Raw genomic sequence first — 26,736 nt, 5'->3', positions numbered from 1 at the left:
CTAGGTCTCCGGGCCAGATGTGGTCATGATCTTCATGTACTGTGTGAAGATTGCTTCAAAAGCTTCATCCCTGTGGATCATGGCACCAAAGACAAGGGGCTGGGGAAGACATAATTAGGCAATGTTGTGAATTATTTACTGGAGACTTCACAGATACACGCACACACACACACGTATGCACGCACATACAGACACATATGCATGCCGTCTTGTAAGTCCCCTCTTTGCTAGGCAATCACTTCAATTGAGTGGTGAGGTTAACACACACTCTCTATGTCATCTGTGTTAAGCACTCATTGTCCTGCATTATGAGTAGTGTAATATTATCAAGCAACATAATATGCTTGGATATATTATATTTGAAAACATAATAATATTTGCTTGGCTCTACTGACAACAACATTGGCCCTCACAGCCACTGAGCAAGAGAAGAGAGCAGCTCAGGTCAAACAAGGTCACTAGTGTTGCCATGGATTCCCATGGCTACAGAACAGAGCTTGGCACTGTTAGATAGTGCCTTAACTGGGTACACCACTAAGTGCATAAACAACAATATTTTCTAAACTTGAGCATTTCAGAGCTGTCTTACCTTTTGTGTTGAAGGTGTGGCAATAGAGATTCCCATTCCAGACCCCGGTAGAACTGACAGAACTTTGTACTGTTCAACAACAAAGCAACAGGATAAGCTCAACTTTCTTTCCCTCTTACTGCAATGTGTTAAAGTAGAAATTTCAAATTTAGCACGTACCTTCTGTATATCTGTGATGTCAACCAATTTTATGACTTTGTTTTTCTTTGAGGAACCAGACCGGGAACTGGAGCTCTCAAAACATAAATAACTGAGGAAGAAAGAAGAATCCACTGAGATAGCAGTAAGGACAAAAAAGAAAGCAATGACACTTTAATCAATTGATTATAAACAGAGGGCACTTGCTTTTCTGTGACGTAGAGCACACCGTTGCGAATGTAGTCTGTGGGCATTTTCCTGTCTCGGTTTATCAAGCAACATCTCCATCCATTCTCACACACTGCAATGCAGAGTACGACCAGACTCATGAAAATTATAAACCTACAAAACTCAAAGCAGATGATTTGTCTTCCAGTCATTTACTTTGTCTTTGTCTCAAATGTAACTTAACATGCGTGTTTGCATGTGGGTCTGAGAGAATGTTGAGTACGGGTTGAAGCTTGTTACTGAGATTGTTATACCAGGTAATGGCCGTTCAGATTCAGGGAGGCTGAAGATCTCGTGAAAAGCTCCTTTCTTGGTGTTGTGAGAACGTCCGCTCTCCTCCTCTCGATTGACACCACAGGGCACGGTTGCTAGGCTACTCCGTGATACCACTGGCTGAATCTGGGGACAAAGAGAATATGTTACCACTCAAGAGTAAAGACGTGACCTAATTCTTCACTAGTTCAGACAATGCTAAACATAACTGTAAATTAGATCAAGAGATTCTTTTATTAAAAGAACAACAGAAATATCGAGGGTATTACACACGATGTTAGTCTGTTTAGTACTTGTGTGAGTCTATAAGTTGGCCAAGTATTTGTGTCAGTCAGGACTGGGGCAGTTTAGTTAACCTTCTTTGCATATTGTATGATGTTAGCCAGTGTGCTGATGGTTTCATTGTCATGGTGCAGTTAAACGGCCATGCCTTTCACTGCCAGAGCTCATGCTCAAGCATGTGCTGTTGTTTCTCTGTATGATTAATAATTCAGCAACATTAAAGGACCTTTATCTGATGAAAAAAAAAAAAAAAAACAGGAACTCCACAGACCTACAGAATCAAAAATTGATCAAAATATACTTTGCCAGTGCTTCCCAATGACATTTCTCTCTTCTCTACTAAGGGCACTGCAACTACCATGGGAAATCATGGAAATATAGCTACTCTTCTCATATATATCTGGAACTAACCTAAGGTAGCAAAGGTCAAAAATGTTTATTCACAAAGAACTTGTGAAAAATGGATCCAAAATGCCACCACACAGAGGAATTCTGCAGCCAGTAATAATAATAAGTCAGCTCTGTGCATTAATAAGCCAAAGAGCAATGAGTCTTTTGGTAAATGGTTTTCCAGGTGGTTCAAACTTCAAAATTAGAACTGATTAACCGTCATTCTGTTGGATGGCAAATATATGAGCCATTTTGATCTATCTGTTCACAGACACAGTTTATGTCACAAGGTGTGCCTTTACCTAAACATTCACACACACACACACACATACACACACACACACACACACACACATGTATATGTGGAGTGAGGAGAGCTGGTGGTGTCACACACAGGCACTGTCAGAGCAAAACAGAGGCACACCAAATTCCCTACCTTCTCACACCCAGATAGCTGAGAGAGAGAAACAACAGAACACATGTGACAGTCACTTCAAGTGGAAACTAGCACTGCAATCTGCTCTAGGACTGCATCACTGACTGATGAATTAGCTGATGTCCACATACACAACACACACTTGGATATGTACTTTGAACAGTGCTTCGGTGCTTTTACACACACTCACAAAAACTACAAAAATAAGAGCGCTGTGGCAGAGTCAAGCCATCTAGGGATGCAGTTCTCTTCTGTGAGTTAATGTGAACAGATATACTCTGACACAAGGTTCGAGGGTAATAGCAAGAATGGATTTTGACATCAGATGAGTGAGGGATACAAGGATAAAATCAATCTGTTAACAGGAAATTAAAACAGAGTAACAGAGCAAAGAGAATGATATTAAGCATACATAGAGAGGAGCAAAAGAACACCACTCTACAGAAGTAAACTAAAAAAAAAAAGAAATTACAAATCAAAAAAAAAGAAGTGATTGAGAAAATGATTTGGGCTTAAATGAAACCAATGGGAGCTTAAGACCTACTAAAAAGCATAGCAAATCAATAATAAGATTCACTTTACGAGAGTGCAGTGACAGCAAATGGAAAGTGTATGCTCTATCTTTCTCTCTCTCTTTCTCTCTCTCTCTCTCTCTCTTTCTCTCTCTCTCTCTCTCTCTCTCTCTCTCTGTCAGACTCCAGAGGGGTCTCTCACCCGGCGTGACACAGCGGCATTGCTGCGCTCCTTGAGCTGAGGGTCAGTGGGCAGACTGTTCCACATAATGTAGGGTGTGTCATACTTATCCCGCAGCTTTGGACAGCTTTTAAAGATGAAGTCAATGATGAAGAATTTGATGCCAGCATACAACCCTGCCAGAGGAGACATACATGAAGAATTACACAGAACGTACACTGTGTGGATCAATCTACGCTAAAGAGAAAAGAAAATAAACACATATCTATGCTAGAGAGAAAAGAAATAAAGACATTGTTGTTTGCTGGTACTGTCTGAGTTGTCCACTTTAACACTGGTATGTTTCTCTGATGCTGCCTCTCTGCCTACAGGGTAGTGAATGCTCTGCTTGATTTTACTGGCCTAATTGTTTCTGAGAAGAGCAAATATAAAATCTATGTGCAGGCCAGCAGCATCTCTGCCCCAGGCAACATTGTGGATGAGAGAGAGGGAGAGAGTGTGCAGAACTACTGAGTCTCTGTGTACGTCTATGTATGTTGTTCTCACCAATTATGAAGCCCATGAGTTTGTATGGCAGCACACAGGAGGAAATGAAGGCCACCCAAAGAGCAATGTAAAGTTTCTGAGTGATCTCTGGCTGCACCCACATAAATAAGCTGAAACACACACACACACACACACACACACACACACATACACAAACAAACATGCACATACACACAATAAAACGAACACAAAACAAGCACACACAGACCAAATAAACATAAAAACACCAAATACAAAACAGATAAAACATTCAATTTGCATAAATAATCCACTGCATTTTTAATACAACTCCAGAAACACACAGCTTCATTTAGCTTTAACTTGGCAGCCAGTTACACGACAGGTAAAAACCATCAAGCCACTATGGTGTCCATCATAATTTGTCAAGCTCCATCCATCACACAGGAACACAAGTACACAACAGTAACACAACAGTGTGGCACTGTAATGATTACTAAAACAGCTTAACGTCATTGTAAACTTAACAATGTCCTTAAATATTTAATTACCTCACACAAAACAATTAACTCTTTCAAAAGGCAAATGCTTATGCTTACTTCTTGATTTTCTCCAATACGTCAGCCATCTTACCAAAAAGATTCTGTAAATGGAAAATTTGGGATCAACATCAGACAGTATGCTGACAGAAGGGAAAATCATCACAATCAGAATTTGAGACTTTCCTTTGGCAGTGAAATCATGTCAATGTTATGCATATGAGGAGGGGTGGCTGAAATACCTGTGCTTTTTGTGCAACATCAAGAACTAACTGGAACTTTTCAGACACAGTCAGGTCCTCTTTTGGAGGTTCCTTCAGCAAAAACAAAGATAAAAAAAATCACTCTGAGCGCTGTACACAAACACCTTATTTCCCAAACACGGTGAGATGTAAACAGGTTCATACCATGGGCTCAGAAACTTCAGGCACAATACTCCATTGAATCCGCCATCCCCTGCAGATTAAACACAAAATATATTTCACAAGTGAATAACCTCCATGTCATACAATAAACAGTTCTCACAGTCAGAAAGAGATGGGGAAAAAGAAAAAGGGAAAGATCAAGAAACAGCTGGACAGACAGACAGATAGATAGATAGATAGATAGATAGATAGATAGATAGATAGATAGATAGATAGATAGATAGATAGATAGATAGATAGATAGATAGAGTTCCCTCTGCCTTCCAGCATTCTGTTATCTATCGTTTTTAAAAGCTCTGATGAAGACAGAGAACCTGAAACATTAGCAGTGCAGATACATTTCTGATACTGAAGCAAGAAAGCAGCATGCAGAAGATTTTATTCCAGCATTTCAGCAGTGTGCACAAGTCTTTATCTCAGTGTTTTCAATATAAAACCACTGATCAATAATGCATATATGTAGGTAATGTAACTGCTCGTGGCCCTGAATTACTTTAATAAAGTAAAAGGACTACTGCAATATCAAGAATACATGAAATCATTCATGAACATGTGTATTCATGAACCCCAATCCCCCCCCCCCTCCCTCCCTCCCCAACCCCACCCCACCCCACCCCATCTGAATACATCAAATCATTTGTTGTGGTTCTTTACCTAGCAATGAGGTAATTCAAGGATAACCTCAAAATGGCTAAAAACAGAAACATGGGAATGGCCCAGCCATGCCATGCAGCATTCATGTAGATCTGTAGAGGAGTAAATTAGACACACACACAGACACACACACACAGACACACACACACAGACAAACACAAACACGAACACATAAACACAATTTCTTTACTTTCGTATGTGATATTTTTGAAAAAGTAATAATCCAACAACCTGGCTATTCAATACTCATCAGACAGTACAGTTATTATAAGACCATCTTTGTCACCAAAGCTCAAAGAAGAAGACAAGGCTAGTGGATCATCTCTGATATGAAGAGGGAGGATTGATAACCACTGGTTTAACTGATTTGCACAGGTTTGTGGGTGAAACTTGAAGAAGATTCACACTCACGATGAAGGCTATCGCTGACGTGTACACCGAGTGCCAGTTAGATAAGGCAGACAGATTCCTTAAGAAGTTTGTAACAGGTCTGGCACCTCGCTCTATGAAAGATATCACAGAAAGAAAACCACAAATCTTCACACAACATAAGCACATTCTGCAAATGTCACAGAGATATGACACATAGCTGATCATGTCTGAAAAGCATTAAGAGTTAACACAGTCGTTTTACTGTTTCCTGTCTCTAAATCAGCATATACTAAAGTAGAGGGTTGATACGCATTGTACTTACTAAGTCGCCTCATGTTTTCTGTTAACCTGAAATAAAGGCAAAGAAAATTAATAAAAATATATCTACAGACATTTTCAATGGTTTCTGTAATATCAATGCTGGTGTGTGACACAGGCTAAATAGGCCAGTGGAGGTGGTGGAGGTGGAATGCCTTTATCTGACTGAACATTGCATGAGTCACTCAAAGCCGCCAGCAAACATTAAAAGCAGACAGCACATCTCCTCTTCACGCCTTCCTCATAGCAAGGTTACCTTTTCATTCTCAGATAATTAATTCTCTAGGACTTCAATAATTTGGGCAAGTACACTCAGAGACTCATATTAAAGAAAGAGAGGAGATTAAGGCACTAGTGACTCAACAGCCAAGGTTATCTTTTCCCTACTTGTCTCTCTGACAGGATGTGGGTAACAGCTTGAAATTTACCTGTGGTATATTTCATTCAGATGGCCACAAGGTGTCACACATGTGTACTATATTCTCACTCTTCAACACTCAGCCTTTAGTACGCACCGTCCGAATTGTAGCTTGGAGTCCCAATACAGCACTGGCATTCAGATGCTGACCATCCAGGTTAATTTAACCATACATTTTACACATTTGATATGCTCTTATTTTGATAGTGAATATAACAGCATTTCCCTCATTTTAACTCAGAGTAAATATGCACTTGCATTCACTAATCAAACTCAAACTCAGAATGCATGTAATATATATATAAAACACATGGACATCCTCTGGGTGTAGTGCTTTCCAGTGGCTTCAAACTCCAGTCACCAACTGACCTCTTAGCACTTAATGGTTCCTCGGTCTCCACAGTGTTCTCCTCCGGCTGGAAGCGGAAGTCCTCGATATAAACTCCAAACCGGTCGGAGAGCCACTTGTGTATACGGAAATAAAGGGTCTCCCCCTGCTTCTCTGTGAGAGGTAAAGGTGGGACACATATCAGCTGTTAGAGAGGGAGACAGAGGAGGCTGGGTAACTCACAGCCTCTACCTCAGCTCCATTAACCTACATTATGCGGTGGGAGCCCTGATTGTGCCGGAGAGTTACAGCACACCCCCTTCCACTTCACATTCAACTCTTTTTTCTCACTCTCTCTTCTGTGTCAACTGACTTATCTGGCCTAGATTAGCTCCCTACCGATTTAGCCCGCCACTTAAAATAACACATCTAATGGCACCTAGAGAAAAAAAGAGATCGCTAAATACCACCTTTGCGTGGCAGTTTAACAAAAGAAACTTGATTTTATTTAATCAAAACATACTGCTGTATTAACACGGCAACCTGCCACCCCATACACAAACAAACAAACGTTCTGGCACTGATATGCATCCATAGCCTTATGTCTAAAACGAAATGTTTCATCCAAATAAAAGAAACCGTGGGTTTTGGATTCAAACTCTGCTTCTCCTTTACCTTTACTGTTAGCTGTGGGTGACTGCTGTTTACGAGGAGGTTGGGGAGGAGAATCTTCCAACCTGACAGAAGAGGAAAGAAAAAAAAACAAAAACACAAACATCAAAAGATGAAAGACTCCTCTCTATGTGCCTAGAGTCCCTGGGTTTTCTCATATGATACAAAAGATGTATTAAATATTGCACTGATACTAACAGGGACATAATCTGTAAATCACATAAATCAATAGGTCTCATGTGTTACACAGAAATACTGCATAGTTTGGTTTAGATGACATCTGCAGCTCTGGGCACAGGCAGCAGATACCACATCACATCACATCATGCTTGAAACAGCAGTACATGACTTAGCATTGACACATAGCCAGAGAAACCCCCTGCCTTTGTCATCCAGGCTAGAGGCTGTGGTTATTTTCAGGATCTGCTCTTGATCACCTACAGAGTGACTATCCACTGTGGCCACCTGCGCCTTCACATAGACCAGAGTGGAGGAGTGAGATGAGTGAGTACTGATGTCAGAGAGCCCACCACAGATGAATGTGGGACTGTTTAAGACACTTCGTAAGAAAACACTTGGATCTTTTATTTTGATTATTTTTTAATATGATTTTCTATCTCAATCCAAAGATCCGTTTTACCAGACTGTTCAAATCCAGATGAACATGAGTAGGCTCTTGCTCAATTACTATACATTGGCTTTTGACTGACAGATGGGATTTGAATTCTGTCGAACAAACTGACCTCGCTTTGAGCACTTCGGTCATTTTTTGTTCCAGGTCCATTCTTCTCCCCCTCTCTTTCTCCAGTTCTTGCTTCAGCGTCTCCACATTGGTTTCTTCTCTCAGTTTCCGCAATTCCTCTTCTGCAAAGAGCGAATGAGGCGCGTTGACTTAAAGATGGTCCTTATACTTACAATAAGACTGGCAAATACATGTTTAGAAATAAAACAAAGCAGATGGGTTCAAAAGCTAAGCAATTTTCAAGGGTCTCTGGAGTAATTTATCTTTCATAAGAGTGACATAACAGTCTTCATCACTTAAGATGGTACAGCGGAGGTTGATAGAGGAAAGATTCATGTAATTCTATCATGTTCACTCTCTATCTCTTACTCCCTGTCTAGGCCTCACCTCTTTCAACCTCCGCTTGCACTGTCAGCTGATATACCGTAAGCCTTCAGGGCTGTGGATTTCTCCTCATTCTTTGTTCATCAGTGGTATAAATATATGAAGGCAAATGCCAGCTCTTCTCATACAGATAATGGCTATGCAGGAGAATCAATTACTGACCACGCTAATCTCAGCTTCCACAGAAGAGGTTCATTAGAGAATTCCTTAATCTCACCTATATTAGCAGAACTAAGTCATCAGCTATGAGGGTCTGACAGTCAAGCTGAGATGAGTGACATTAAAGCTTTGTTACAAACTGGTTTCTGGCTTTCCTGTACTGGCACAAGGAAAAGATTCCAATGGTTCCAACTGTGTTTCTGACAGATTGTTTGGGTTTGGTTTCATGAATATGAGTTTACACTGAGGAAGTACTGACTAAAAAGAAGAAATGCAGAAGAACTACACCCAACAGACATATCTGGGAACTTAAAGGAATCAGAAACACATCTGCTGTGCATCTATCTGCTGAGTCAGCACATTTTGTCCACTCTCATTTCCCATAATATATGTCCTATAAAGGTTAGTGTACTTTTGGTATACATCCTCTTGCACATCCCACTTAATCTATGGCTGCATGTCAAATAAATTCTCCTTGCCCATAATCTAGTATCCATGTGTCAATCAATTGCATCAAAAGTTCCCAAATATTTCTTGCTTTAATCTTAAAATGTACATCCAATTTCAATCACTTAGAGACAAAAGTGATTACATTTACAAATTACTAGTAACCATGACCAAAATGTGTTTTAACTTTAGATCAATCCACTCTCAAAAAAAGAATGGTCATACAATGTCATTCCAATGGACAGAGGCCGTTACCTGCCATAAAATAACTTCATAAGACAGATCACCTCAACCTTTCATACATGTTTCAGACTTTCAGATGTTACCACTAGTATTCAACAAACTACAATAACACTGCTATACGTGGACATGATGTCTTTCCCCCAATTGTTATGCAAATGACAAGTAACAAGGAAAAATCTAGAAGTAAGAACAATGCTGGAGAAGGCATTAAAAATACATGAGTATTCATAAAGCCACAGTGCTCAATAAAAGCTATGGCTTCAGTTACATTCTTGGGTGCTCTCTTTCTCAATGGCTCCATTTCACTCGGTCAGACCAACAGGAGGCAACAGGAGACACAAATAATGGGATATGAGCTCATGTGTTTGCTGGAAAAGCCCTTACTTTAAAATCTTTCACATTAGAATTACCAAACCATCATTGCTACATCAGACCATTAAGAGGAAATGATGGAGGTATACTGCACAAGTCATTTCGGTCTGATAGTCAGCGTGCCTCGATATCCAAGAAAAACATCATGACTCATGTCAGTACCCTGTCCTAACCAGAGGCCTTGAGCCCTGACTGTGAGAATAACAGTGTGCACAGGTACAGAACAAAGGTGGGTACAGAAAAAGATCAGTCCTCACACACATACACACAAAATCACTTATGTACATGCCAGCGAATACTGCACGTACCTCAGACACACATTTATACACACAGAATGAGAGACGGAAGGTCACACTCACAGGAACGTGCAGTTTGAATAGGCTGTAAAAGTTCTACATTTCCCTGCTGGGAACATAGGTCTATATATAATTTACAGCGGATGCATTTTCACATCCATCTCTTAATGAGAGCATGCAGGAGGGGCAGGAGATTAATGCTACACAAGACAATCTCATCTCATCTCCACCTGTTAGCCCTCATGAAACATTCAGCTCTTCACCCAGTACGTGATGTGCACTCACCATAACAAGACCAATGTTGGATTCCCAGACTTAGCCTTTCTCTGTCCCACTCGCTCCCTTTCTCTCCTCTTTTTTTCTCTCTTGAAAACTGTATATATGAGTTAATACCCATCTTCCTCCCCCTCTCTCTCTCTCTCCATAATGACTTCCTGTGCTAACTGTCCAGACACTATTCCATTTGTCATATTTTTTATGGTGCTGTAGGTGTTTGAAAGATGTCATGCCCACAGAAACAGAATGTTGTCCTGATTTCAAAAAGAGAAAGAAGTTGAAGTAAAATGAAAATTTTCATTTAATCTCATTTAATTACCTAATTGCAGAGGGAGAAGATAAAATAACTTCAAATTGATTGTGAGACTGGGCTGTCCCGTCCGGTCTTATCTTAGACTTCAGGAAATGATAAACTCAAAGTAATATATTCTTCTTTCTTCACGGTGTCTCCAGAGAGCTCCAGACAGAAGGCGATCTATGTCTAAGCCATAAATCACGCCTGAAAATGGAGTCCACCCCGTGATTGTCTCTAGACTACAGCTCTGCATGCCAGTCAGCTGGTCTCTGATGAGCAGGGGATACACAAGGACACCTCTGCAGCTGTAGCAGGGAGGCCTCTGTCCCGTTGCCCATAACACTACCCAGGGCTTTTCAGATAGCCGGTGCACACGGCCTTGTGACAGTGTGCGTGTTTGTATGTACGGAACCAGTGCTGATGAGAAAAGGTCCTCATTCAGCCCAGTGTCTCGTGCATTTTGAGGTACTTAAGTGTCTCCTGGCTAAACCACTCCAGAGAGAAAGTGTAAACCTATTAAAAGCAAAGCGGGACATTATTTGAATGGCATCCGGAGCTTTGGCCTCTCTCCCTCTCTCTTTCTCTGCCACATGGCCCTTCTGTGTGTGTGTGTGTAATTAGTATTGAATGTAGCAGCACTATAGACTGCGTCCAATCACACTCTGTCACTTTACATTACATCAACAGCCTGCCAATATGGACATGGTCAGTATGCGTTATTGTGTTTAACACAACCCCCAGATCCCAAGCCTACTGCTACAGGATGAAAGCAATGATTGGCAAGCTGTGTGTGTGTGTGTGTGTGTGTTTGTGTGTGCGCACTCGCACGCACGCGCATGTGCAAGTGTGATCGTGACAGGGTAGGCATGTACACATTGTACTGATTTGTAATGAATAGCTCTCATTATTGTGAATGGCCAGTAAAAAAGAAGGAATTAAGACTATGTTCAGTTGTTACTACACTAGCAGCGTAGAGTGGTCTGATCCTTACTCGAGTAACATTCTAATCAAACAAACCCAGACACTCTTCCATGGCATAAAGTTTACTTTCAGTCACACTGAATGTTTCACTTCTCTGTTTCACTGACATCAGCTAACATCATCCTTTCAGCCACTGAGTCATCTTTTTTTAGTCATCCCTCCCCACCCCTCAACACACACCTACACAAGATGAGTACAAAAACCGCGCATTTCTTATTTTACACCACTGAAATAAAGATATAGAAATAAGAAAGTGAAAACTGTCTCACATATGAGCATTCTTTTATGCACACACATAATGTGAGGCACTGAAATATCCAGATAGCCTGTTCCATTCAAGCATCAACAGGTTATTAAAATGCCCATTTTCAGTTTCGAATCGCTACAATTAATTGCCTTGAGCCTTTAGCTGAGCACTTGAATTGCAATGAAACAGAGCACATATACTGGCCCTTAAAGAGTGGGCCTGGTTGCCCATGCTGTATTATGCCACAGCTGGTGACTTACTCAGGCTGAGATTGCTCTTGTGGCTCTTAATCCTGTCAGCAAGACCAACGCAGAGGTGTTCCAGGTCTGGGCTGGAGCCCGCCATCTCTGACACATGCATCTGTCCTACCTCATGCCCCGTTACAGCAAACAAGTGGCATGTTCCACACTACAGTAATCCAGACATGTACTGCACCTTATACTAATTCTGTAAAACTGATCCAACAACAGCTAGCCTACAGTTAGTGTAACTCAGTGAGTCAAAGCAGCACTTCACTTCTCCAATCCAGCTCAATGCAGGGTCCATTCCAGACTGTCTTGAGTTCTATTACAACCAATAACAGTGACTAAGTGAACGAGAGGAAGGTGGAGCCTTGTAAAATAAGACTGTCTGGAATCTGAGATCTGGTTGTGCTGTGCACAGAGTGGTTCACAGTTCTCCTGACCCAACCTGTGAAACCCCTACACAGTACTAGAAAAGTGTTCTGAAGCAGGCAGCCTATAAATCCAACTGAGGTTAAGAACCAAGAGGAAAATTACTGTGTGAAATTTCTCTCAACGTACGCAAGAACAAAGCTGCAATTCACCACAGAGATGGCGGATGACTGAGAATGTTATTTTTACATTCTGTATAGTCTTTCCAAAGAGGCAGAGCAAGAAGCTGGAGTTTCTAATCAAGCCGTGTAAAGATCAGTTAAAAAATGAGAAAGAACCAAGTAAATAGCGTGTAGGTTGAACAGTGGGTAAAACAAAGAGTGAGAAAGACTAGCAAATCTGTGGCTCAGTATCTACAATATACCTCAATACGTTACATAACAGTCCTCTGCTTCTTATGCTATCAAAAAAACAGGAGGTGTGCATGAGAGCACAACTTCACAACGTTACCGGCTGGTCACATGGACTCACATGTTTGAGGTCATGATTATCCAAAAGAACTGACACACACAAAAGAGCAACATATCAGCTGTGGAGAAGCAGTAGACTCTGGCTTCCATCATCACTTTCATTTCCTGTGACCATGTTGTCACAGTCGGTCATGAGCCTTAATGTCACTGTTGTCCTTTGGTGCCCGAGCACGAATGGGCTGCTGGCATGACCTCTTAGATGGCTTTGAGACAAAGTGGCAGAGAGTTTAATGGAGCAGATAACAGCCGTGCAAGAGGCAAACCACAACAGGAGGGTAAAACCAGATGTGACTAATAATCGTACGCCCCTAGAACACCCCCCAGCGCCCCACCCCTCCCCCCCCCCCCAGCCAAGATGCAATTCCGCTAAAATGAATAATAGTTTGTCTGAAACTAGACTGCTGAAAATGAAACATGAACAGTTATCAAATTTGAATACTAACAAAATTCAGTAGTTATAAAGGATTTTGATAACAAATTTTAATATTGTTAGACCTTTTTTGATAACAAGTTTTAAAATTGTTAGACCTCTCCCTTCGGTGCTCTTACCTAGAACGGTGCTGTCTGCCTGCTTTACATTTATGATAACTTTAGTACAATCTAATAGCAACTTTATGTCAGAAGATTCTAGTAAAGATTTGTGTCTCATCTCAGCACTAAAAACACACTTCTCTGAAAAGTGAGGTTTCTTTGACGTCATCCTATGTAATTCCCACACTAATCTGGATATAACTGACTGACTCTAACACATCTCAGAGTCCTCCGCAGTGGGATGGGAGGTGACAGAGATTCTTGTCAGCAGAGGCTGTCTCTGAGGAAAACCAAATAGGGGAACATTCATGAGATAAAAGGCCACTAGACTGTATTCTGTTTTGAAACCACTTCCTGTCTTAACGTGCATTCAGCAGCAATGATCTGAACTATAATAACATCCTGCAGCTTAGCAATAGCAAATCCACACCAGTCAAACTCAAGTACAACACGCAAACCTTCAGAATAATACTTAACCCTTTACACCCCTCAGCACTTGGACAGTTCTGATATTTACAAACGTACAAGTACGATGCGGGAAGCATTTCAATTATGAATTGGTACCGAGGAAACGGACTCAAACTGCTATCATGACCAAAATGTGGTTGGTCCCCTGTGGTGTCAGTTCACTGTGTCGGGTACACAGTACACGATCCCCATCTCACTTTCTCACTCTCTCTCTACCTAAGTCTGTGCCAGCCTTTCAGTCCAACAAAGGCCTTGGTCTTACACAGTGGAGTCTAACAAAGCTTTAGAGCTCCTGTAGCCTGCCAACTGAATGGATCTGTTGCATGGTAACCTAAGGCAGAAAAGAACTGGGAGGGGAAGGAGGGGGTTCTCTAGTTTGCTAAAAGAGAAACTTGGTTACTGTGTGATAGCTGTCACCTGACTATTAAAGATGAGAAAAGACAAGCCAGGTCCAGGGAAAGTCCTCTTAATTGGTGGTCACATTAATGGAGGCTGTGTGTCATGCAGCAGAACAAAGGTCACATTATTCATGGTGATAGGGTTTGGTATAGGGCAGCTAGAGCATATAGCTTTTTTTTTTTCCCGCTTCAGGATTGATACTGGCCATGACCCCCCCCCCCTCCTCTCTTTCTCTCTTTCTCTCTTTCTCTCTCTCTTTCTCTCTCTCTCTCTCTCTCTCACACACACACACACGCACACAGAAACACACAGACAACTAAACTGATACGTAATAGGAGTGGAAAAAGCAATAGAGTGGCAGAATGAAAGTTATATTGCCATATAAAAATGCATCACTTTTTGTGATATTATATTACACGAGTCCCAAATGCGTCAGGGATCTGACATAACGCTTCAACACAAACAGGTGGCAGACAAGAAAAAAAAACATTGTAAAATGTGACTGGGGGTAGGAACAACCTGATTAGGCAAAACAGGCTACTTTGACAGGAACTCTTAATTTTGTCAATTCAACATCACTCCCCATAGATGAAACTATTTTCCCTATTTGATATACTAAAAATAAATATTCAAGAAAATCACTCTGCCATTACTCATTAACAAATACAGTACACTCTATGACAAAACAATGACTGTAAATGTCTGTATAGAATCAAAATAGATGAACAGAGAGGAAGAGCCTGAGCTGCAGGATTCTGTTTGCTTTGTGCATGTGTCTTGGGAGACATTCATTATGTAAAGTCCAAACACGTTGTATAACGGTTTAAGACACAAATGTGTTTTGATAAAGCTGCTGAAGAATACAGTGAGTGGGATATCTTTTCTCCCTCCTCAGCAAAGCAGCACAAACAGACCTCTGCTGCAGGATAGAATTTCCTCTACTGACATGTGGGCAAATGAGCTGTGCTAAGCTTTTTAATGAGGTACTGAACTTCAACCTTATCAGGGCTGATCACAGCTAGCCTGCTAAATGGCACTATGTTTGTAAGACATTCGCTTTAAAAGCAATGGCTTTGCTCACCACTGAAATGTTTAACGCTCATTTCTCACATGGCAGCAACAGCAAGCATTCCTCTGAGTGTGTGTGTGTGTGTATGTGTGTGTGTGTGTATGTGTGTGTGTGTGTGTGCGTGTGTGTGTGTGTGTGTGTCTGTGCGTGTGTGTGTGTTTGTCTGCAACAAGAGAAGAGGCCCAAGGCACCCTTTAATCATATTACAAAGTGATGACTGACTTTGTACTGTGACACAGCAAAATTGTGATGAGCCTCACCACACACAAACACCCATGGCAGACTGCCGCCCAATCTGTCACAACTCAGGACAACTCAACAGCACACAGAAACCACATGCGTGTGTGTTTGTGTACACATGTACACATTCCAGTGTGTAGTGGAAGGTAAACATTGTATGACATCAAACAGTTTGGTAGAGATTCCAGAGACTGGACAGAAGGATCCTGGATAGAAATAGGGACCAGAATTAGCCCTGACATACCACCTGGGAAAGGCTGCACTTAAGTTACACGTTAACCAATTAACAATCCCAAAAATAGCTCAGGCTACAAGATACCAACTATAGCTAGAGTAACAGACTCCAGTCTCAAAGCCAGTCCACACACGACTGACTGACCAGTTTACCTAAGGCTATCTGTGTTGATTCTGCCTGGTTTACAGGCTGTCTCTGTTTCAAGTTCAAGTAGAAGCAATGCATTCCATCAGAGCCAATAGTAGCCTACTGTAGATTAGATTCACATGAACATATACGAAAGCTGTATTACCCTACTACATACAGAATTTTATCTACAGTAAAAATGATTCACATTTTATGACTGCTTTAACCTCCAATACCAGCACTATCTCTAAAAAGGTATATAATTATATATGAATCCTCCACAGACACAAAGCAGAGATTTAAGGAGCAATTGTGAGACACTCACCCACTTCTCTCCGTCTGTTTGTTTTGTATTTGAAAGTGAACTTTAAATCTGTGATATTTTTGGCGCATGCAGAAGAAGTCTTGGTGTTATGACTGTGGAAGGAGTAATTAGAACTGTGAAAAATTTATACTCTTAAATTAATGCGCCATCTATCTATCACCAGCACCAGGCAACCAGAGCAGTGATACACATTAACACAGTTTGCCTTTCCTCTGAATAACCATGTTAAATCCACAACTTCTCACGGGCTCGGAGCTCTGACGAATCTTGTTTGATTATCATAGGGTCACAGAAACAAAGGGAGGTGATCTTATGATTAATAGTTCATGTGAGGTCAAAACATAAAGCAGGTTGGACCTCAGGTCCCAGAATTCTCTGAAAGTATGCAATCCTGTACTCTGAGACAAAGAACCCATTTTGTCAACTAATCCTCTTTAAGTTTACTGTTGAAACAGCTGAGAAGTGGCAAATGCCTCAAAGAAGGCCTCAGCGTTAAGCTACTATTCATGCTTGCTGACTTGTGGTAAGATACAAGGAATTTGTATCAAGTCCAATCAGATGCATGCATGCGCCACCACATCAACTATGAGACAGTAACATGACACGGGATACCGTGCAAATGACTGGGATACCAGGATAAGTTGATGTAAGCTAAAAAAAGACAAAGATAATAAAATGGATGCACTCTTATTCACCCTGAGATGCATCGCGCTGTACGGGTAATGACAAATTTAAGTAAAAACTAGCCAAATAGGTACAAAGGCAGTAGCACTTAATGGGTTGTACACTAGTTATTTTGTTAACAGTAATTAATATGCAGTCAGAACAGGGAGACGGCTCTGCATCAGGAGTAGCTGCACGAAGGTGTGAAAAACACACCAGCTGACACTTCTGATGAAAAGGTTTGTGGGGAACAGATCCACTAATCGGACAACTGGAGAGGAAGCTCTCACTTTAATCTACCCAATCACAACCCCACTGCTCATCACCCTCCACCCCACAGACAAGTTCCAACCCACTCTAGGAAACAACCAAACTGAGCTACAAATCAAACTTAAGCTCCACACTATGTAGGTTGGTGATGACTTGTTTGTACAATTGTTGCTTCAGACGACCCAAGGTTAAATATATTCAGCATATTTTATTATGAAATAATATACCACACATTGCGAAGATAATGTGCAGTGTATTATTAGATGTTACTGCAGACGCTGGGCTCATTAGAAAGAATGACACATTAGCATTTCTCCATTTAGCAGAGTTAAGTGCTCCAACTGAACCGTCTGTTCAACAACTCTGAACTGTCTCATACCAGCACTGCTGGGTCTGTCCATTATTGTGATACCGGCATTCGTTTTCACCAGTAACACCCTCAGGACTAGGACTCCACACAGCCCCCGCTGGAAGATGAATCTTGTCCTGTCCACACATTCCTCCCCTCTTTATCTGACCCGCATTGCTGGGTCCACACACTGAACGTAACTCCATTTGCTGCTAATGGATTGTCTCGCTCCAGAGCTCCAACAGTCCAATTACAGCAGTCTGATAAAGACCATTCAAGGGTCTGTTTTGGAGTTTTCACCCAGGAAATCAAGATAGGACAGAATGGAACAATTTACATAGCAAACCACATATTTATTATGATTGCGACTTCTTTCAGGTGCTCTGACGTGAGCTGGGACTCTAGATATGAAGATAACAGTAATGGGATTCAAATAGACTGGGAAATGGATAAATGGAGAGCTTGTAAAGATTGAGTACTGCTCCAGGGCAGGGCAGTGAGGGATTTCTTAGAGCAGTCAGGACAGCCTAGCAGGAATGACAGCAGATCTAGCCTCAATGCAACGTTTAACAGACCAATACCATTATAGTCAGGCCCTCAAGTCACAGATGATATTTAAGAGTAAACACGATCTAACCTAATTTAGATTCCGCATCCACACAAGCACTAAACGCAGCTGTCTCCATAGCAGAGGCGATTCTAGACTTTTTTGACTGGGGTGGTCCAAGTGGAGCACTGATTCATCCAAGGGTGGCAGTCCCACCTTGGTGGCCAAACATAGGGTGGTACCCGGGGTGGCCAATCAAATCTCTGGAGTGGCCCGTGCCCCCCAAACCCCCCTCCCCACGCCGGCCCTGCCCCCGCTCTCACTCTCTAGAACCCAGAATAGCTTTAGAGGTCCACAATTAGAAAGAGAGAGACAAACAGTGAAAAGGGAGGCTGCAGCTCAGTACACCAAAGGCATACATATGGTGCATAGCATCTTTCCAGCTTTAAAGTCTCAAAGACATTTCTCTCACCTCTCCGACAGCAATTTCCGTGCCTTCCAAGTAGAAGCAACAGGATTAGAATCTCACACTAGTTCATATTAACCCATCAAAAGGACTATGTACAAAATTTATCATTACAAGAAAATATCAATAATACTCTTGAGCACTCTCTCTTGTGCCCTCATGTGTTATCTCCCGAAAGCCATGGTGATGAAGCAGTGGTATGGTCCCACACTGTGTTGTGGAACTAGGCCTGGTGGAGAGCAGGGCTGTTTATATCACAGTGCCACTGCACCATTTACATTTGACCTGAAGCACTGGGCCCATGGTTCAGCCTCAATTACAGTCAAACAAAATGGCTTCAGTCCCCTAAACATAATCAATAACACAAACATATCTACAATGTATTGCCTTCCCAGATGTCTGTTGATATGCTCTAAGAAGACTTTTTTTTTAACCAAACAAAGATAGTACATTCAGGTCACACATAAACACCCTAATTTCTTTTTCAAGGCTAGCACAATTCCGCCCAACAAATAGTCCCTGAACCAATTCACACTTTCAAATGGGAGTCTAACTGGAACTGAGATGATCCACAGAGGCTAATGAAACAGTTGTGCCCAAATTAACATTCGCACAGAAGGAGAAGAGAGAGTGGTGAGTCAAACCTGTCAGGCCTAGAGACCTCAGACTGAAGACTCTGATCATCATTATCAATGTCAACTGTTACTGTGAGAGATGGTATGCTAACTAAATAGCCTGGTAACAGACAGTTGTCAAGCAGTGTAACACACCAAATCTTTACGTGCATGCTGTTGCAGAGTGCATAAACTTATTTTGGTCAAGAGAGCACTGCTTTGCAAAGAAGCCAGTTTTGAAGCTATACTCCACAGTGTCCAGGTCACATTCAAGGGTGTCATTAATGAATCCTGAGTAAGAGAGTACACATGGCTCCGATGACTACTTGATCCTCGCAGAAACAAAGTATCACTGTAACTATGTATGTAGTGCTATTTCTTCCTTACTTAGATACAAGCAAGAAAACAAAGATGCTCTTATCTGGGTACTCACGCAGGAAGTGCTTCTCCAGTAAGGCAATTTCAAGATGGCCCTTGACCTCGTTGAGCCGTTCAGATTCACTCCTCAGGTCCTGAATGGCAGCTGCCATGTTGAGAGTCCCCGATCCAGCCTGGATACACATGTAAAAGTACATAAAACATCATTACTAAAATATCAATGGATGAGCAAACACACAGTTACAATCCCCGTATCGTGACTTACACAGAGTTGTTCACTCTCTGGGCAGACCCTCCCACAGTGCATTTAGATGTAGCACTCTCTGTAGACTCTATAGGCTTCTTGTGTCACGCTACACATAGATGTTCAAAGCCCTAACGCTCTCTGATTTCATCTGCAGCATCGCTCTGACTCAATAGATCCACGTAAATGCAAGTGTGTGGTTGAAGAAGTGATTGAGGGAGAGAGAAATCGGAAAAAAAAAATCACTCTCACTGAGTGGCAATGCAGAGAAACATTGAAACGGTGAGGAGGTGTCCCTTTAAGAGTCGACTGACAGTGCAGGCATGCTCTTTCTGTCTGACACGCACATGCACACATACACACTCACAGACACACACACAAAATGCAGCAGTCTCTGCCTGCAGCAGTTTGTCCGGTTCACATACTGCAGTGTGTCTTAATCCATTGTGCTTCCCCATTGAGCCAGCAAAAGATATGCACAGCGCCAAGAAAAAGTGTAGAGAAAGAAATAGGGAGGAAGAGAGCGATAGAGGGACGGAGGAAAGGAATGATTTCGAAGAAAGAGAGGAAACTGTCTTGTCTGATAATCAGCAGGGACCTATCACAACCCAGAAACAGAGCAGTAAAAAGGAAGAGCAATACAAAGCATCGGACATAACCAAGGATATGAAAAAAGAGAAAAAAAAACCCTCACTCATCACTGCTTGGAGGGGTGTCTCATTTTTGCAGCCCCTTTAATGGGGTGAATGTGTGAGGGACAGACAAAAAGAGGAAAGGGGCAGAGCATGGGGGATAGAGCAGGAAGAGGAAGACAGTGATAAGAACAGACACGTGACCAGGTCCTCAGAAGCACTGGAGCAGTATCCTGGTTAGCTCTGCGGCACAGAGGTACGGATTTCTGCAAAGCATCCTGGGACTGTGACAGAATACCTGGCACAACATGAGAGCAAGAAAACCGTTGACTGCTCCCAGGCATACAACAAGGACAGAGCATTTGCAGTGCCCAGGCTCTAGTTGAATCAGTTCATAATTGTTTCAGTGGTAAAAAAAAAAAAAAATTGATAGGATTGTTTCCAGTTATCTGCATGTCATTTAGTCCTTTGTCAGAGGTAATATATTATAACTGTTCAGCTCAAGTCCAACGTTAGCACAATCTGATCAAGCCAGGCAGTGAAATTCACTAGTGGTTCAACTTATCAAGTCAGTTTTAGTTTGCATGTCTGCCTGTGAATATTCAGAAAATAATAAGGAAAAAGACATTTCATTCCTTTGTTTTTGTATGTACAAGAAGACAAGAATTTGAATACGGGTGTAAAAAGAGGAGAGGTCAGTGTTGCCAGTGATCAAAGATCTGCCACATCACTTCAGCATATATGCAGTCACACAGAGAGCTAAGGAAGTTTTCGGATTCCAATCCATGCAAAGTCCAGCAAAGCAGCAGTCCGTCTCCTAATGTTTGGTCAGCCCTGGCTGAGTACAGGACAGTACACAGCTGATAAAACGCTGTTCTCTGGTATCACACCGATAAAAATTGATATGTGGTAGACTAAACATTATAGCTGTAGGAAACACATCCTTGAGTCAAATGAAAATGGTTTATGTGGGTGACAAAAATGCCTAGACTCTCCCACCAAAAGTTCAGCTTTTGACATTCAAATTAGATTAAAAGATTTTTTTTCACTGTGCGCCAACAGGGAGCCTCAAAAAGGGAGTCCAAGGTGGGTGTGTAGTTACCACTGATTCTATTGATTGTGTAATGTTCCATCATGGAACAAAATGACCTTTGTAGTTCTGTGGCAAGCACCTTTTCCTCAGGTAATTTATCAAGCTTAAACAGGACCGAGCAAAAGCAAGGGTGATACCACTGGTGTATACAGTGGGATACGTACAGACCCATACATTCTTAACCATCCGTGATGTGTGAATCGTAACTGTCTGTGACGTGAGAACATCTAAAATATCACATTAAACACACTATGCAGGAACAGCCAAAGAGCAATTTTTATACCATTTCTATAGTCACCTCAAAAAAAAAAAACAACACTTCAATTTTACCAGTCACTGACATTTGTTCAGTACTATGAATAAACCCAATGCCCTTGTAGCGGCACCTAAAGTGCTAGAATGATGTAACACATAACAACACTGTGGGCTGGACTGAAGTTCCCAGTGCCACAGTCCTCTCACCCAAACCTTTAATCTCTGATCGCTGTAGGTCTCCAGTTGGGATTAAAAGCCACAGCCATACGTGTCAGTTTGAAAGGTTTATGAACTTGACAGAGTGGGAGAGTATGACTCAGGCAACACACAGAGAGAGTTCTGCCTCGCACTCTCTCAACCTCTGACAGCTACTGACAGCAGGAGTCTTACAGAGCAGGACTAATATCATGGTGCTTTAAACAGGTCATAAAACTGCTATAACAGTTAATGCAAGTTCATGAAAACATGTGTTACACTAGGAATTCAATAGTACTCTGTTATGAGGTGATAATATGTCAATTCAGTCAACACTTGTAGTAGCACATTATCACCTCAGACTTCAGAAGGCAAGTCTCACAAATGAAGTTAAAATATGTCACGGCATGACATTATTTTGATGCTGTTACTTTTATTTGCCTTATGACAAAAATGGTTCATATATTAAATATCACCTTACAATAACCTGCAGCCTGCCTGGAGGTGGCCAGAAAAAAAAACAAAAAAAAAACAAACTAAAACCGTAAGAGGAAATGGCCACAACTACTACACTAAAGCACATGCCTTTACCCACAGTGATCTGTCTCCAACGGGCCTAACACATGATCTCACTGAAACCACACATATACACACACACACACACACACACACAAACACAAAGAGACACACACTGTAAACCAGCCAGCAGCCTCCCCCAATCCTGCACTTCTAACCCTGTGGCCTTCCTGGATCACAGCTACTGCCTCAAAACATTTGCATTTCAAACAGTAGATCAACTCCTTAACACAAGCAAAGAAAACTCAGCCATGCATCAGAAATTACACAATCAAATGACTATGCAGCATTTCTATCGAGCAAATATTTTAAATCTTTTTTTAAAAAAATTAACACTGAATCACCACAGATTTTACAGTAAATCTCTCAAGATGACAAATTTTTTTTAAAAAAAGTTCTCTGCTATAGCTATATATATATATGTGTGTGTGTGTGTGTGTGTGTGTGTGTGTGTTTATGTGTGTGTGTATGTATATGTATATGTATATGTAGGCATATGCTAAGAATGACAGACTGGGGAAAGAGACATTGACTTTTTACGGCTCTGACCAAGACAACAAGACAGTGAATTATGGAGCTTTGTGAGTCATGCCATACTGAAACCAACTGGAGCATTTTTATTCTAGCCTCCCTCACTCAGCACAAAATCAGCAGGATCATACTGAGCAAACAGAAACATCCAAGCATCAGACAGAGTCTTGGCTCAGAGTCCTCTAACACTGAGCTCTTCATCGTTCACAGACATGTATGTCAATTCAATTAAAACAGTAAGAGGAGCCAAGGCCAAAGGGAACATTAAACAAAGTCTGTCTTTTTGTTTTGCAAAGAGCACAATCGAGAAAGTCCACATGGAAAAAGCTGTCTTCTGTGGGTGAGAAAATGGTTCTTGTGGAAGTTTCAAAAATGGGTTTTCTGCTCCTCAGTGGTGTTAAACAACCGGATGACGTGCACAGTGGTCTTAACCATGAACCGCCAAAGTAAAAGATGCAACTTGTGGTGAGCAAACAGTGAGAGGGGAAATTTGTCAGTTCAGAGGAATTGACAGTGGTTTAACTGAACCATGACAGGTATGGTAGTAGGTAAAACTGAGCCACACTTACAGGGTCTCGCACATCTTCTGTGTCTTTCAGCGAAGGCCGAGGCTTCACCGGCATGTCCTCACATTCATTGTCAGACGCATTGGGGGACTCAGCTAGATCCAAGAATTCATCTCGCTTCTGTCCACGGAATCTAATCTTGTCCAACCGCTTTAGCATGTTCAGCACGGCTACTTTGGGTTTTACCTTAGCATGGTGTATGCCAAACCTGCAAAAACACAGAAAAGGATTTAGAGATTTAAAAATGATGTTTATTGGGTAAAGTTCTGTGTATTAGCCCTTCAATGCTGGGTCAGCCTCCACGAATGCCTTTGTGTACATTTATATATTCATCTATAAATAAGCCTGACACATAATCGGCAGACAAACAGATTTGATGTGGATTATTACAGCTGTTATGTGTTGGATCTATTGTGTGCATTGTTTTTGTACTAAACTCTTATATAATCATGGCCCCCTACCTAACCTGAAGCTACAGTTCCAAAATCACAGTAAATTTGAGGCATTTGGCCTCTAGAAATGTTGCCATTACAGGAAATAGCATGTAACTCTACTTTGATGTAACTCGCAGTGATTCCCACAACTCCTTGTTAAATGAAAGCAGTTTTTCTTGAGGAGGCCAAATCTCTCCTCTCTGTGTATCCAGTGTATTTGTAACAGAATAATGAGAACATGAGATCAGCAGGTGATTCATCAAGCAGAGTCAAACATAAAACTGCAAAACAACTCAGTATTCAGCACAAATCATGGTGAGATAGCCTGTTTGGTTTCCCCATGCAATGTGACAAAATATTACATAAAATGAATTGTATTTCAGACTTCATTCTCAACTGTAGATACTTCCCTAAAACCAGAGGAAATTGTTATGGTGATATAACCTGTGTGCGATGACATAATTTGATATTTGGGGAAGGATTAAGTGAGTGTTCTCTTAATCCCAAGGATTATGCAGTGCTTTACACTCTTCAGGGACATTTGCCAGAACCAAGATGCCTTTTGCAGTCTAACTTGCATCAGTGTGGGCCTTTATGTCTACATGCAAGTGAGGCTGTTCTTCATAGAGTAATCTCTCAGAGGCATCTAAAAGTATTTAATAGAACCTTAGGTGGTGGTATTTTTGCATACAGGCCAGTAACAAGGTAAGACTACTTTTAAAGCCAAGCGATTCTTCATGGTATCAATACTTACTTCACTGGCACTGAATAGACTTACATTCCATAAAGGACAATACAAGACAGTAGAGGGCTATCAAATACTCACTAGTGAATTAGCCCTCAACTCCTTCCCCAATGCCCACACATCAATAATCCCTCAATCAGCAAGGATCAATTACTTACTTTACCTATTCACACATTTAAAACAGCTTTTAAAGAATATGTCAAGAGAATATTTCATCTGAGATATCACTAAAATGTAAGTCCAACTCAGTAACACAAGGGAATGGCAATGCTGTCTGTAAGTAACTTGTGTACTTAAGTGCTCCATTGCAAGCCATCTTTACCTAGGGTATGTCCTTAGCTGACATTACTTAACTCCATTTATAAATCTACATAAGCCAGTACAAAAGATATTTATGAGTACAGGTGGGAGGACATTACAGTGTAAATGGTTCACTGTAGCTGGAAAGTGAAACTGACACAGACAAAAGACAGAGATGGACCTCCAGTTGTAAACAATATTAATTTGATACTGGATTGAGATGTTTATGATTCTTGCCGACAAAATGCATTCAATAAATCCACTCACCCATCATTATTTGTCAGCTGGACATTCATCCAAAGCTCGGAACTAGCTAATGCTCAGAATGAGGGTGTCTCTCTTGTCTGTAGTATAGAAGTCACAACCACAGAAAAGTACTTTCAGTGAAACACTACAGTTTAATACGATATGACAAGAACCATTATCCATGGACGGAAACAGTGTCCATGGAATCTAAATCACCAAACACCATTACCTACATTGTTTACAACAATTTACATATTCCCATCTTGTGAACTAAATTCAGCACACGAAACCACTATACTGGTCACTGAACACCTTTTGATTACACAAGCCCTTGTAGCTGTAACTATCAAACTGAGGAGACAATATCTGTCAAAAAGATTAAGTGCCTGCTTCAGGACGCTAACATATGTTAAAACGTCAATAAATCGCTGTACTATACACTGACATATTTGTAAAAGCAAGCAGGACAAAACTAATTTCAGCCTGGTAATCTACAATGCTGGCAACGTCTTCTGACATTAGCCTAACCGAGTAAGCTATTTGTCATTACAGAATATAAAGCATCCGTCTGTCTGACTAAAGCACTGACCCCTTTCATTGTACTAACAGTGTCGGTCAAAGAACAAATCAACACGTGACGGATGCAAGGCCAACTGTTTGAACAATCTGTCATATCAGGCGTTTCAGCATAAATAAATGATGGATATTCTGGGTTAGGCGACATGATAACAGTTTAGCGCGCGTTTGCATAGGCGTGAACATAAAATCCGCTACATTGTGCCGAAGTGTCAAAGCGGACGCAACAGTAGATGCTGTTGCAGTCTATCAAGCCCCTTTAGCGCTGGTCGCAAAAATCTTAGACTTGAATAAACTCTTTGGATATTTATTCACTACTAGGATATAACGTCGTTATAAATAGTCAATGATGTGATGATAATCCAAAATTGAACATGATCGAGTAATGCGTGGATACAACCTGACTACATGGAACAGACCGATGATTAATTATGCTATAATGACTCAGTCCATTATTAACCCATTACAAATGGCTCTTAATGAAAGAAAAAAATACACTGTAACATGTTACGATACCCAGTAAACGTAGACATTTAGAACGAATTTCTTACCCAGCACGTAAATCATAGCAAAGTTTCATTAACCCAGGAAGCGCCTTTGCTTCATTCCACTGTACACCTGCTCAAAACTACCAAATAGATTCTTCATGGGTCCGTTGCTCTCACCATATTTTGACCACAGAGCATTCCCATTGCAATGCCCTCTTTTGTCTGTAAAACTGTCGGTTTATTTCCCAGGAGCCTTGATTGGTCTTTGAATAGATGCCAGTAACCCCACAGAGAGAAGCCCGACTCCTGCCTCTCTTGTTGATTTCACAC

At 41.3% G+C, this 26,736-nt stretch overlaps 1 protein-coding gene across 1 annotated transcript; it reads right to left on the bottom strand.

Moving 5' to 3' along the window:
* gramd4a (GRAM domain containing 4a) lies at positions 1-26,511 on the bottom strand. Its single transcript, XM_030782080.1, has 19 exons — positions 26,470-26,511; positions 23,621-23,825; positions 19,581-19,698; positions 8,003-8,123; positions 7,263-7,324; positions 6,629-6,761; positions 5,846-5,871; positions 5,563-5,654; positions 5,152-5,243; positions 4,480-4,528; positions 4,315-4,386; positions 4,133-4,176; positions 3,576-3,685; positions 3,051-3,205; positions 1,210-1,354; positions 935-1,028; positions 749-839; positions 590-658; positions 1-99 (listed from the first exon to the last, which is right to left on the bottom strand). The coding sequence occupies exons 1-19, from the start codon at positions 26,496-26,498 to the stop codon at positions 1-3; spliced, it is 1,806 nt and encodes a 601-aa protein (XP_030637940.1). The 5' UTR covers positions 26,499-26,511.
* Between the last annotated feature and the right edge of the window lie 225 nt (positions 26,512-26,736).

This window comes from Chanos chanos, chromosome 1 (genome assembly GCF_902362185.1).
Source record: "Chanos chanos chromosome 1, fChaCha1.1, whole genome shotgun sequence".
Classification (NCBI taxonomy): Eukaryota; Metazoa; Chordata; class Actinopteri; order Gonorynchiformes; family Chanidae; genus Chanos; species Chanos chanos.
This window is presented reverse-complemented; position numbering and strand designations above follow the sequence as displayed.